We start from the raw sequence: 14057 nt of genomic DNA on the forward strand, positions 1-14057 counted from the left end.
TTTTTCAAAATGAGTGGATGAAATCATGAAACAATAACTAGGATTCTAAAAAAGTATCCTATGGAATAGAGATATGCCGGCGGAATATATTGAGTGTATTGTGGTAGGGCTACGAATTCGCCATGTGTTGCAATGGCAAAATCCCACTGTCATGCGCAATAAGATTTGAACACATTGGGCAACAGAACAAAAATTTGTTGTGTCTAACATTGGCAAAATCCCACTATCACTATTCGAAAGTAGATTTTCGTCAACATCATTTTCATCATTGTTCGTGCCCCGAGTAGGATCATATTTGTCCTCACTGACTGCCATTTGACTTAAAATTAGTGGAGGAGGAGGTAAAGGTAGAGGGGAGGATACATATATCTCTACATTATCAAAATATGACTATATAAATGTTTGTTGTTTGAATTAAAGAGAATGATGACTCATACATAGTGTTTACCAGAGTCAACTTCCATATATAGATTAATGAATCTTTTCCGCAACTGGATAAGAAATGTAACTACAACATACATCACATTATCATTATTAGCAACTTCCACACAATGTCATTGTCCATCACTAGCGTCATGTCTAGTCATTGAACAATAAATAATTTGGTTTTCAAGTAGCCTCAATTTTTTATGGATTTCCTTCTTAAGAACATTATAACGAGAATTGATGCACATCATTCTTAAATCTCCTTAAAAAATAAAATCTTTATGACCATAATATTTTTTTTTATCATTGTAGTATACAATTACCATTAAGAATTCACAATTGGAATTCATTTTTAAAATGTGTGGATGAAATCATGAAACATTAGCTAGGATTGTAAAAAAATTATCCTATGGAACATAGATATACTGGTGGAACATATTAAGTGCATTGTGGCAGAGGCTACGAATTCGCCATGTGTTGCAGTGGCAAAATCCCACTATTATACGCAATTGGTTTTCAACACATTGGGCAACAGAACAAGAATTTACTGTGTCTGACATCAATATTCTCATCGCTACGACACGTGTCCAAATAAGACCAAAGTTATTACAGTGCTGTGATAGCACCATTCGCTAAGTGGGACTAGCCAATCAAAACTAGGTAGAAAGTGTGATATGTTTATGGAGGAGAGAGGAAAATAAAATTTTAATTCAAGTGTCACATTTTTAATAGAAGACATGTGCTCGTCTAGGACCGAAAGTTCTCTCAAGGAAGACCACTGTATTTAGTGGCGTAGTCACATTGCCTTGGCACTTGCTTGTTTTAATTTTTTTTACTTATTATATATAATATATAATTAATTATAATTAATCAAAGTTAAAAATTATAATTTGGCATCACCTAACTAGAAAATCAAATACCCAATACAAAGTAACAATAAACCATCTAAATTTGTTTACTTTGATATATAGTTGTTGGCGATTGTTCATTTAAATTTTCAATGTTATGTGATACTATTTAATACATAATTTAGATAACTATGTTAGAATTAATAGTACATTTTTTTCCTATAAATTTGTTTTATTATGATAAATATTTTAATAATTTGATATGTCAAATTTTTTGGCACCACCTAAAATTTTGGGCTATGCTAGAATTTATAGTGAATTTGTTTTCTGATAAATTTGTGTAATTATAATAAATATTTTGATAATTTGATATGGCAAAAATTTTGACATCACCTAAATTTTTGAACTGTCTCCGCCACCGAATATATTTGTCAGGAGGTTTTGTGACGTGGCATTTCTAAAATTACATGACATCTGAATGATTTATTTATTTTCCAAAAATGAAAATTTGATCATCTACCAAACATTCAGATAAGTACAGTACAGGCCAACGGGAGATTGGGTCCCACAGGTCTTTTGATGGCTGACATTTATAAAATTATTTTAGATATTATCATATTATTTGTAAATATAATAATATCAAATTATAAAAAATAAAAGTAATATTAATTAACTTCGCCCTCCTCAATAAATAATGGTCCTTGTTATAATTTTATATATATATTTTTTCTCATCACGTGTTATCACGTCAGTTCTTAACAGAATATATATCTCGGAAAAAAAGGAGCGACCACCATCTTTTTATCTATGCAAATCTGTAGGTCGAAGAAGCAAAATTGGCATCCGCTAAATCGAATTATTGAAACATAGACTAGCGGTTCACTCTCACTGTCAGCTCAAAACCCTTTAGTTAGTTGCCATTCTTCCTCTTTCTGTGGCCTATCCCAACTACTCACTCACTCAATTTCAAAAATGAGCTGGTGGTGGGCTGGAGCTATTGGCGCTGCCAAGGCAACCCCAACTAACTTTCTCTGTTCCATCTCCATTTCCCTTTTCTTCTTTTCTTTCTTTTCATGATTTTCTTTTTGTCTTCTGCAGAAGAAATTCGACGAAGATGAAGCGCCGCGAAGCTTCCAGAGCGTGGCACTCGTGGTCGGCGTGACCGGCATCGTCGGCAACAGCCTAGCTGAGATTCTGCCTCTCGTCGACACGCCCGGTGGACCATGGAAGGTCTACGGCGTCGCACGGCGGCCCCGTCCCGACTGGAACGCCGACAACCCCATCGAATACATCCAGTGCGATATCTCCGATCCCAACGACGCCCAAGCCAAGCTCTCCGTATTGACCGATGTCACTCACATCTTCTACGTGTCGTGGACCAATCGACCCACCGAGGTCGAGAATTGCGAGGTTAACGGTGCTATGCTCAGGAACGTCCTACGCGCTCTCATCCCAAACGCTCCCAATCTCCGCCACGTGTCCCTCCAGACAGGTACAAAGCACTACCTAGGACCCTTCGAGCTGCTCGGCAAGATCAAGTTCCACGAACCGCCGTTCACGGAGGATCTGCCGCGCTTGGACGCACCCAATTTCTATTTCACACAGGAGGATATATTGTTCGAAGAGACTGAAAAAAAGGAGGGTTTGACATGGTCCGTTCATAGACCTCAAACCATCTTTGGCTTTTCCCCTTACAGTTTGATGAACCTCATCGGAACGCTTTGCGTTTACGCCGCCATTTGCAAGCACGAGGGGCTTCCCTTGAGATTTCCCGGCACCAAAGAAGCGTGGGAATCTTTTTATGCGGCTTCCGATGCGGATTTGATTGCGGAGCAGCACATTTGGGCTGCTGTGGATCCTTATGCTAAAAACGAATCCTTTAACTGTAGCAACGGAGATGTTTTCAAGTGGAAGCATCTGTGGAAAGTGTTGGCCGAACAGTTTGGGATTGATGATTATGGGTTTGAGGAGGATTCTCATTTGAGGTTGTCGGAGATGATGAAGGACAAGGGTCCTGTGTGGGATGAGATTGTGAGGGAGAATCAGCTTCATCCTACTAAGCTTGAAGAGGTTGCTGAGTGGTGGTTTGCAGATCTTATATTGGGAGTTGGGGGCCTTTTAGATAGCATGAACAAGGCCAAAGAGCATGGATTTTTGGGATTCAGGAACTCCAAGAATTCCTTCGTAGCTTGGATAGATAAGACCAGAGCTTACAAGATTGTGCCTTGAATTGAATCTTGATATTCCTGGTCCTGGTCAGTGGATATGCTACTCTGCTTCTGCTTTGAATTTCTTTTTTTCTAATTTATTTGGAATAATAAAACTCGAGGGAAATAGTTGTTTAAAGAAGGATATTGTGTATCCAGGTTTATGTTGTGTGTTCTGTTTCTGTGTTGTAATGATGCTGTATTGGGAGATGAATTTATGTGTTTGTAAATGAATTTGTTGCCGCACGCATCTATTTAGTTCTAGTATCTTCAAAAGGGGAAACAAAACTTAAATGGCATGAGAATTAAAAGGCTACAATATTTTGTGTGACAACTTCGTTCCATTTATCTTCTGATTATAAAAGGCATTGCTATTTAGTTGATTCGCTCCTTGTCTAAAACAAGTGAATTGGACGACTGGCCTTTTCATGAAATAACTACCTTCAAAATGAAAGTCCTGCACAATCTCTTATCTCTTGGAAATCCATTGAGAATTATCGCGAAATGAAACCTGAAAACTTTTCTGTAGTGGCTCATTGAGAAAGCTCTGATGAATGTAGAGTCAATTATTTATTTGTAATATAGTTGCTTTGCACAGTTGTTTGTTGGATAATTTATGTTCGGTAACTTCGCATTTGATCATCATTATGATTGCACGTACCAAGGGTGCTCTGGAAAATGATAGCATTCATTTAAAAACATTGTTTTGAGATGTACAAATATATTGTATGTATTTGCTGATACATGGAATAGTAAGAGATAATACATTTGAATATGAGAGAATAATGTTTCTAGTTAGTTCCTAGAATCATTGAGAGTGGATTGAGATACATCTGGCCTGGAATTGTCCTTTAACGCCCCAGCAAGAATGGATTCCACGAGAACATCAATCTTGGATCGAAGATGCAGGTGACGATGTCTTGAGAGTGTTTCACTGCTTTGGTTAATCTTTCTGCAACTGCAAGTTGGAAATGACATGTCATATGAAAAATCTTATTCACAAATCAAACAGATACATATGGTCATTTTCTCCTACCGCTATGTAAAACTGGATTGACAGACATGTATGTAGTAGCACTGATGTCGCAAAAAATTAGGATCTTGTCAAGTTTGATAATTCGTAGTCACGAGTTTCTGTCCTTCTCCTCCAGGACTGTCGAAAATAATATTGTATTCAATTTGTTTGATAAAATGTGAGAAAGGAACGTAAACTTACACTACAAAATTTTAATTGACATGGTTCTCACTTGTATAAATACAGCTGCATAAAGCTGAAAAGATGAAAATTTATTTGCCTACTAATTTATTCTTTTTAGTTTTATTATTATTTTTGTACCCTTAGATAATATCTAAATTAAAGGTTTCTAAACACACCGGTAATCCCTATTTGAAAAGAGAAACAAAGAAAAAGTAGTAAGATCCAATGTCTTTGGAAAGCCAATGATTCACATACCCTCTCCAATGGTACAAAAATAGTAATAAAGATAAAAAGAAAATAGAGTAAAATATTTTTAGATTTTCAACAAATATCGCTGGAGTAAAGTATTTTTTGGGACTTCAACAAATATTACAAGGCCCAATTTAATCCCTTAGGAAAAAAAGTCGATGCATGATTCCTCTAAAATGTAAAATAGACTAATGCTAATTCTTTTTTTTTTTTTTGAATATCAAAGGAATTAAAAAACAAACAACATATCCTTGACCATTTTGGGCCAGGCTACACCTCTAAAGTCTCTCCCTACTGCATCAGTACATCCTTCAGGAGGATAGTCTAAGTAAGCAATACCCCATCCTAATGAATTGGCATAATTGGCAAGCCAATCAGCTACCCCATTTCCCTCTCTCTATATATGTGGGAAAATTCCAATTGCCATTCCCAATTCCTAATCCGCTTGATTTTGTTGATTAACCCAGCTAGAGGGTGATTTGCAGTAACTCCCTTCTCAATTATTCCCACTGCAATCAGGGATCTCCTTCCATGATGACTTTCCTATACCCAAGCTCCCAAGCCATTTGAAGGCCACACAGAATTCCCCATAATTCAGCTTTAACTGCACTACATGCTCCTAGGTTCTTAGCAAACCCCTTCAGCCATCGACCAGCCTCATCTTTTATGATACCCCCTCATCCTCCTTGCAGCTGCCCATCCTTAGATGAACCATCAGTGTTTACTTTTATCCAACCTAAGGGTGGTGTCTTCCATTGCACAAGAATCTCCTTTCTCATCTTCTGCTGCAGCCCAGCTCTGCCATATAAGTTTTTAGCATCCAAGAAATTTGCTAAGTAAGTATAGGCCAGTCTAGTTGTGTTCCCTTCGCTTGGAATCTCTCCTTCAAAGATAAACTTATTTCTATCTTTCCAGATAAACCAACAAATTATACCAAAAAGAATATTTCCATATAAACCTCTTACCATGCATTTTTTTGGATCCAGATTATCATATATACATGCTTGAAGTGGGAAGGAGTTAAATTCATGCCACTTTGCTGGACTAATCAGTAATCTCCAAGTCCTTTCTGACCAGGTGCAGTCCCTCATCACATGCAGGCAATCCTCAGTCACACTTAGGCATCTTGGACACATACTCGACACTGCCATATGTCTTTGGACTCTTAGGTTTGTTAGGAGATTCTCCCCAAGTAAAAGCCAAAGAAAAGTTTTTGCTCGAAGAGGTCCATCCCACTCCCACACAACATTCCACTGAACTTGAAGGTTATTAGGCTCCCCCTCACATAGCATATTAAAAGCAGACTTTATAGAAAAACACCTATCTTGGGATAAATCCCAAATAATTCTGTCATCATCCTCTTCTGGATTCGGAGGACAGATTCCAGCAATGAGGTTTAGAGCTTCCTGAGTAATCAGATAGCTAAAATCTTGCCATTTCCAATCTCCATTAACATCAACCATATCAGCCAAGACCACCTCCTGCATTTCTATGGGAATATCCAGCACTTTAAGATTTATAAGAGGGTCAATTGATAGCCATTTGTCAAACCAAAAGGATGTTCCCTTGCCATTTCCCACCATCATTCTTGAACCTTCATAGACATGGTTCCAAAACCACGAGGGCCATTTTGGTCCCTGTCAAAATGCACGAGGACGTTTTTAGTCCCTGACAAAAAGCACGGGGCCCTTATTGGTCCCTAACCAGAGAAAAATAGGCACATGACTTCATTGCTTTTCTATGCAGTCCAATTTTGCAAAACAGAAGTGCATTACATCAGAAACTTCCAATTTTGCAAAACAGGAACATGACATTCAATTGGATTTGTATGCAGTCCAATTTGTTAAACTAGAAGACATGGATGTACAAGAACTACAACTACGTATATTAGTTAAAAAACATCAAAAATGGTAAACTTAAACATTCATCAACCCTGTGAAACATAATAGCTGGAACATGATTTGAGTATCATTATATTTGAAGACATGGATGTACAGTAGTGCATTACAAAATAAAGCCAACTGCCAGGAATTAAAAGAAAGGCCTCTAATACAATATGGCCAGAATTTACAAAAAAAAATATTGACATAATAAGGCCTCCAAATACATAGTGGCCAGAAATTTCAAAAAAAGTCAGTCACATAATAATAAACCCTTCTCAGTTGGCTCATGCACTACTCCCAGGTCATATACAGCAGCAGGTCATTTTCTTGAGGTAGTCCTTGGTGGCCTAAAACAGGTGTGCTCATGAAGGCCAATAATCTGCTTCGTGTGCCACTGGTTGCCGCATTCATTGTTTCATTACTCAACAACTCATTTGCCTGTTGTGGATTTGATGGAGGTGAGCTGCTTCCTCTCAAGTTGTCTTCATGTGGCTGAGAACTACCAACTGCTGCAGTCCAGTCAACTGCCATGCATTGCAATTATTAACAATCATTTACCTGACTTCTTCTCTGATTTTTCTCTGTATTTAAATATCAACAATCATGCAATTATCTTTTATCGAAAAATAAATAGTATAATTGTAATGCTACACTACTGAAGATATTGTTCGTAAATCGCATAACGCTATGTCTTATACAGACTAAGAGAATTAAAGCAGTTCATAGTATTCTAGGGATCGTAAAAGCTGTTTGCAAGAGCCAAGAATCCCTTTTAACAAAGTGGGAAGCTTAATTAGCATTGAAAAAGAAATGAATAATCGTTAATAAGGTCGAAACTTCAGTTAGAAACACAAACTTCATTGAAATAAAATGCCAAGAAGGAGTATTTTACTTTGTGATGAAATTTAGTTTAATTACTTTGTGATGAACAAATGGATTGCACTCCTGTTTCTGATGTAATGCACTTCTGTTTTGCAAAATTGGACTGAATAGAAAAGCAATGAAGTCATGTGCCTATTTTTCTCTGGTTAGGGACCAATAAGGGCCCCGTGCTTTTTGTCAAGGACTAAAAACGTCCTCGTGCATTTTGACAGGGACCAAAATGGCCCTCATGGTTTTGACAGGGACCAAAACGTTGTCGTCTCGTTTTTCACAGTGTCCCACATCCAAGCCGCGTCAGCAAACTAACGTGCCAACTGTGCACCGTTAGTTGGGCCGTTAAGTGGGAGTTAACCGAAGGATGAACGTGGCCTCTTTTTTGTTATTTCAGGAACCAATTTATCCTTTTTTTTATTGCTAAGGACTGAAAAGGACTTTGTGTATATTGTCAGGGACTAAAAAAAGCATTTACTCTAAAATTGATAGGTAATATAATCCGAGTATAAAATATACAAAGATACAAAAAGTTTGGAATAGCCTATCTAATTTTTTTTTTTTTTGATAACAGCCTATCTAATTTTTTCAGTCATACTTTTGAGTTAGGCGTCCGAAGTAATTGTAAAGAGTGCACTTGGTTCTCGGGTCCAGGTCCAATATGAGTTTCAGAGTCCATATGGCCTTTCACTTTCTAGTTTCTACCCTTTACTAGTTATTATTATTTATTTATTTTGGGTAAATACCCTTTACTAGTTAATTACTATTATTTAGTGTTGTATATTTTGCTGTGATTTCTTTCGGTCGCTTCTCTGGCTTTACTCTGCATAGCCAGACACAAAGATATGGTCATCACAAACTTCAACGGAGCCGGCGTCGGATTTGGTATGCTGATTTGGGTGCCACGATTTCTGCATATTCGAAATGTCAGATTTTTATCTCACGCTGATATTTGTTTTTCAGGTTTCGGTGTAGGTTGCGGTTTCGGGGTAGGATGGGGCTTCGGAGGTTTGTTGTCTCATGCTGCATTTATTTTCTTTGCTTCTCTTTCATTTCGAACTTCTTTTAATCGGTTCATTTTAGACATTTTGCTACCTTTTGAAATTGTTTTCAAGCGCCCTAAGGCCGCAATCTGTATACTGGGCTGGTTGATGTTGAAATTATTTATTAGCAATCTTTTTGAGTTGCTGGAATCATTTTTTTATCCAAGTTCTTATGACCGTGCAGATAATTCAGAAGTAGTTTTCCAGTCTCCTTTTTAATTATTTTATTCTAATATTAATGTTGTCGCTCTAGGCGAATTCGTTATATATGCTTTTATAACTGATTGTATATTGGTATTTGGTAACTATTTAATCTGGAAAATAGAGAGGAGAGGGAAAATCAAGTGAGATGGAAAGGTTTCAATGGATGGACAAGTACTTTTAGTTTAGCTCACTTTCATACTATAGGATTATTTATTGGTTATGGAACAAATATGGTGGCGTGGAATGAAAAAGGATTGCATTCCAATTTCTACCATCCCACACTTCTGTGGTACTCATTATGTGTTAATTAATTTTCATTCTAAAATTTTCACCTGTATATTTTTAGCTCAACCAAGCACGCTCTTATTCTGTTTCTCTTACTCAAATTCCGTCTATTATAGTTTCTTTTCTTAGTCAAGTTTTCCATAAAAGTATCATTCTCAGATTCATCTCCAGCCCCGTCTCTCTTCCTTTTTTGTTATCTGCGTGCGGTGAGTGGACTTTTAGCCTCTAGCTATATTAACCATATAAGTGATAAACTAACTACATTCATTTCTCAAGGTCACTTCACTCACTTGGTACACTGGAAATTTATTTTCACTTCCATATGTTATTGATGGATAGGAAGTGATGTCTGAAAATTTTGTATTTAATTTGGAGTCAATACGTGAGAGCTGGAATGCGTGATTTAGTAAGAAGATACCCTACTCCTACTTTCTAGGTCCGTCATATTTATTTCTTGCTTCTCACTATAAATCAGGTTACAGCCAAAATGGCTTCTCAGAAGAAAAATAGTCAAACTCGGTTAATTTCTTAGGTTCAACTTGTTTAATACTCTAATTTTAAGTATGGAGATTGTCATTTATGGTATTACAGCTTAGTAATTTCAAAAGATTGATTTCTTTTATGGATTTTGTAGAGTGAATCTGATATAAGAAAGTCTGTTGACTTTCTTTAGGCTATCAGGAAAAGCAGTCATGACTCATGAGGTGGACAATAAGGACACTTGCTATTGATATCTTTTACTTTGAAGTGACTACATGGCAATCTACTATGTTTGCTTGTTTTATTTTCTCGTCCCTGCATATATGAGAAGAATTGCTATGTAGTTGGTCTTCCCTGCATTATGTTCTTTCTGTGTATCATAATCCAAGTAAAAAATACAGCATCTAACTATTGCACTCTGGATTCTTCCTTTTACAAACGTGGCAAATTGATGGCTAAATCTCCATTCTTTTTGTTTTATCCTGTGAAAAATGATGCAAAAGTTAAATTATCTGAATGAAGAAATGTGTAGTGAGTAGTGAGATCTTTCAGTTTTTGCTGCTCTATGCTCCTCCAAATTGAGGCTTGATCTGAGTCTTTTGTTGTAATTTTTGTCAATTTTATCTCAGCAACTGCTTAAGGCCCAGTCAGCTTTTCCCCCCTGACTTTCTTTTACGCTACAGTTAACTTATCTGTTATCCTTGTCTGTTTCACAGGTATGCCATTGAACTTTTTGGGTCTTGGTGTAGGTATATTACTCATGAATCTTGCTTCCTTCTCTGTTTCTTAGTTTTGATCTTCAGTATTTAATGGCTTCGGCCTTTGGCATGCTATATGATGTGGGTAGCCTTTCTCTTCTAAAACATTCCTACGGGTTAAACCCAATATCTCTTCATCAAAGGTAGTATATGACTTCGCAGCTACACGGTTTCTAATATTTATTCTTCTGTTTTGGTTAGTCAGATATGATAACGATATCCATTGGCCAGAGAACCAATTTTTATTTGAACCTTTTTTTAATGAATTAAATATTATGAATTGTATTTTCATATTCAATTGGGTATGTTGGATTGTATTTTGAAGGTGGAGGCTGTGGCGTTGGAGTAGGACTTGGTTGGGGTTTTGGGACTGCTTTTGGTAGTAAGTATCGGTCATCACGGATCACATTTCAAGGAGTGGAATTTGATAATAAAGAGAAAGGTAACAGTACAGAGATCTCTAAACCCAGCCCAGAACTAAGAGGTTCATCGTAGCGTCTGCTCCATAACAGGTGTGCATCTTCAACTTAGTGCAGAATGCTACCTATTGCAGGTCGACCTTGTGATCTGCATGGTTGCTTGCACCTTGGACATATATAACCTTTGTAATAACAAGAAGCCTGTGGAGATAAAATAGTGCTTGAGTTTCCGTTTATTGTCCTTTCAAACTATTGCACTGCAGTGCCAGTTACAGCTCGCATTTCCTGGATAATCTTACCTGTTAGTAGCAGTTTATGAAATGAATGATATATAAATAATTATCTTTGAATATTGTTATCTGATCTGTTTGATTTCAGTGTCAGGTTATGGGCTTCTAACTTCTCAATCATTGTTATTTTGTCTGTTTTTGTTTTCTAGTAGGATATATTTTTTACTGATTGATTATGAGATTGAATTAACTGCTTCTTTACTTACAATATTCTACATAATGAATTAATTATTTGTGGAAAAAAATTATTCATTAGTCAAATTAGATATAGTCAAAATTTAATTATTTTGAAAGTTTAGGTTATTGGACTAAAGAATATCAATACCTTTATTATAGTTCTCCCTTAGCCAGAATTATAGCATGGACAGCACACAGATTTACCTGTGTTAAAAATTCATTTTATTCATAAGAAGAATTACAAGGATCAAATATTTGGTTATTAAGGCTTTGATATTGTCATCAATTAACTTTTTTCTCGAATTTGTGTTGTTAGGGAAAGAAATATAAATAATTTTATTATACTTTTTACAAATATAATTAGGAGTGAGATAATCATTCACTTTTTCCAACCTCTTATTGCCATTTAAGGGATCCATTATAATCTCATCCTAAATTACTTTTTCAAATTATTATAAAATACTTGATGACATATTCAACTTTTTAAATCTTAGTTCTTTTTAAGTTACATTAAACGAAAATTAAAATAAAAAATCCTGTTATTGACAAATAAAATGATATGTTTCAATTTAAAATCATAAAGTTTTTAAAATAATTGTGACTGAACAACTTTTTATAATAGTAATAATAAGTTCAGCCCAATTTGACTTATATCTTGCGAGGTGGGATATTTTTCAACACAATTTAAGCTATAAACTCAACCTAGTATGTATTTTATGAGTTACATTGAATAAAAAGTCCCATATTCACGGGTTAGATGAAAGCCATCAAACACCCTAAATATAAGTAAGAATTTGCACACGTAAATTATTTTTTATATGTCATGTCACAATGGAGTATTGGTCTCACTTAGAAGTATGACAGGGTTTTCGTATCTAGTAAGCTTTAGCTACTGATCAACGCTTTCGTAATTGAGTATCTGGTTTGGTGTCGTGTCAAAAAGAAATTGATACTAGTTAAATGACAGGCCATAAGATTCTTTTTTCTCATTTTTTTGGGTTTTACTCCCATCTATTTCGCCCTTTCTATAAATGGATAAGAGTTGTGGGTTATGTTTAACTAGTCCTTTTTTCCATTCTAACGTGAACGGACCTCTTAAAAGTTTTTTATATTTGAAATATTTTCGTTTCCAGTCAAGCTTATAAAGTATGACAATGAAAATGATAAAATAAAATAAAATAAAAAAAAACCCATGCTAAAGAAGAGGCTACCAGTAAAATCTAATTGCGTAAGCTCAAAATTAGAGTTGTATTTCTCCCTTGAACTCTTATAATGCAAAAATTAGAATCATTTTGGATGAAAAAAATTGTAATAATAATTGTTTCATAGTTAAATAATAATAGATTTAATTTTCATATTGTTGTTAAAATAACATTTTTTACATTATTATTTAATCACGTCTTATAAAACCATTAGAAAAGTTTGACTATCATATTATTTACTTTAAAACTAACATTTTTTTAATGACGTAAAAATGTTCACTTTTTAAGTGATAATAAAATGACTTTATGTTATATATTAAAATTAAACTCAATATTAATTGTATATTAAAATATACAACTAAAATCAAACGCAATTGTAATAATTAAATGTAGTTCTTTATATATCTTCTTGATGACGATGATATATCTTTGGAATAATTATAAGCTACACCCGTTTCTTCCTATCCACGTGGTGGAGGGGTAGTTGATGACCTTCGGACGAAGAAAAAAACGTGGTAGGAGTAACGGGTATGTGCAACTTACCTTTCAACATTCTATAAATTTGTGTACCCAGCTAAATTGTTACAAACTAGAAAGTTTGTTGTTATAGGAACTGCACTCAAAAGTCTCATTTGGAACCATGGCAGAACGAAGGGTTTTCACTCTCTCACAGGCTGCCCAACACAAATCCAAGAAAGACTGTTGGCTTGTGATCAATGGCAGAGTAGGTCCTTCTTTCGGTGTCTCACTAATTTGTAATAAATAAAACACGCACCCAAAGGCATGATTTTAAGAGGGTCATGACTATTATTTGAATTTTTGTAGGTGGTGGATGTCACAAAGTTCTTGGAGGAACACCCTGGAGGGGAAGAGGTGCTGCTAGAGTTTGCTGGGAAAGATGCAACGAAGGAGTTTGATGCTATTGGACACAGTAGTGGTGCTCAAAACTTGCTCCTCAAATACCAAGTAGGTGTCCTCCAAGGTGCCGCAATTCAAGAGGTTGACTTAAAGGATGTTACGGACAAGGAATCTAAGAGCCAAGAGATGAGTGCTTTCGTGGTCAAAGAAGATGCCATGTCCAACTCTGTGGCATTTTACGAGTTCTTTGTTCCAATTCTTGTTGCCACTCTCTATTTTGGTTACCGATGCCTCACCAGAGCAGACCCTATTACTTACTAGATCATCATCTTATTGAAAGTCTCTTTCTGAATGTGATTGTACTGCTTATATTCGCTTTTAATTGAGAGTTGATATCTTTCTTTCGCTAGGTTCATAAAATATGGGTTCAACGGGGAAACCTTTTTGTGTTTGGAACTCTTTGAAAATAAAAGTAATTCGATTCAGTTACTTTTATCATCTTATTACAGAATTCATTTTATTTGATTTGATTTGATTTGGAAAGAACACACAATCCAAATGTCTGTCTGAAAAAGTAATAGCTTTTATAGCAGCTAATCTAATTATTTCATACTATTTTTGTCTTATTTAACATAAACTAGTACCTTGTATAGAAAA

The 14057-nt window shown here is 35.6% G+C and overlaps 2 protein-coding genes across 3 annotated transcripts; both read left to right on the forward strand.

Annotated features, from left to right (window-relative positions):
• Nucleotides 1–2032: 2032 nt before the first annotated feature.
• Nucleotides 2033–3711, forward strand: LOC133298882 (3-oxo-Delta(4,5)-steroid 5-beta-reductase-like). 2 transcript variants are annotated; one of them, XM_061498266.1, is made up of 2 exons: nucleotides 2033–2285; nucleotides 2376–3711. In XM_061498266.1, the coding sequence occupies exons 1-2, from the start codon at nucleotides 2247–2249 to the stop codon at nucleotides 3501–3503; spliced, it is 1167 nt and encodes a 388-aa protein (XP_061354250.1). In that variant the 5' UTR covers nucleotides 2033–2246; the 3' UTR covers nucleotides 3504–3711. The 2 variants fall into 2 exon arrangements, with proteins under 2 accessions (XP_061354250.1, XP_061354249.1); XM_061498265.1 differs by having other exon boundaries at nucleotides 2034–2285; nucleotides 2373–3711.
• Nucleotides 3712–8435: 4724 nt separating this feature from the next.
• On the forward strand, nucleotides 8436–13892 carry LOC133298892 (cytochrome b5). Its single transcript, XM_061498279.1, has 6 exons — nucleotides 8436–8569; nucleotides 8648–8692; nucleotides 10413–10445; nucleotides 10780–10936; nucleotides 13221–13266; nucleotides 13368–13892. The coding sequence occupies exons 1-6, from the start codon at nucleotides 8530–8532 to the stop codon at nucleotides 13719–13721; spliced, it is 675 nt and encodes a 224-aa protein (XP_061354263.1). The 5' UTR covers nucleotides 8436–8529; the 3' UTR covers nucleotides 13722–13892.
• The last annotated feature ends 165 nt before the right edge of the window (nucleotides 13893–14057 follow it).

Source organism: Gastrolobium bilobum, unplaced genomic scaffold (assembly GCF_033153095.1).
Source record: "Gastrolobium bilobum isolate Gb01-03AN ecotype WA unplaced genomic scaffold, APGP_CSIRO_Gbil_v1 utg46590, whole genome shotgun sequence".
Lineage (NCBI taxonomy): Eukaryota > Viridiplantae > Streptophyta > Magnoliopsida > Fabales > Fabaceae > Gastrolobium > Gastrolobium bilobum.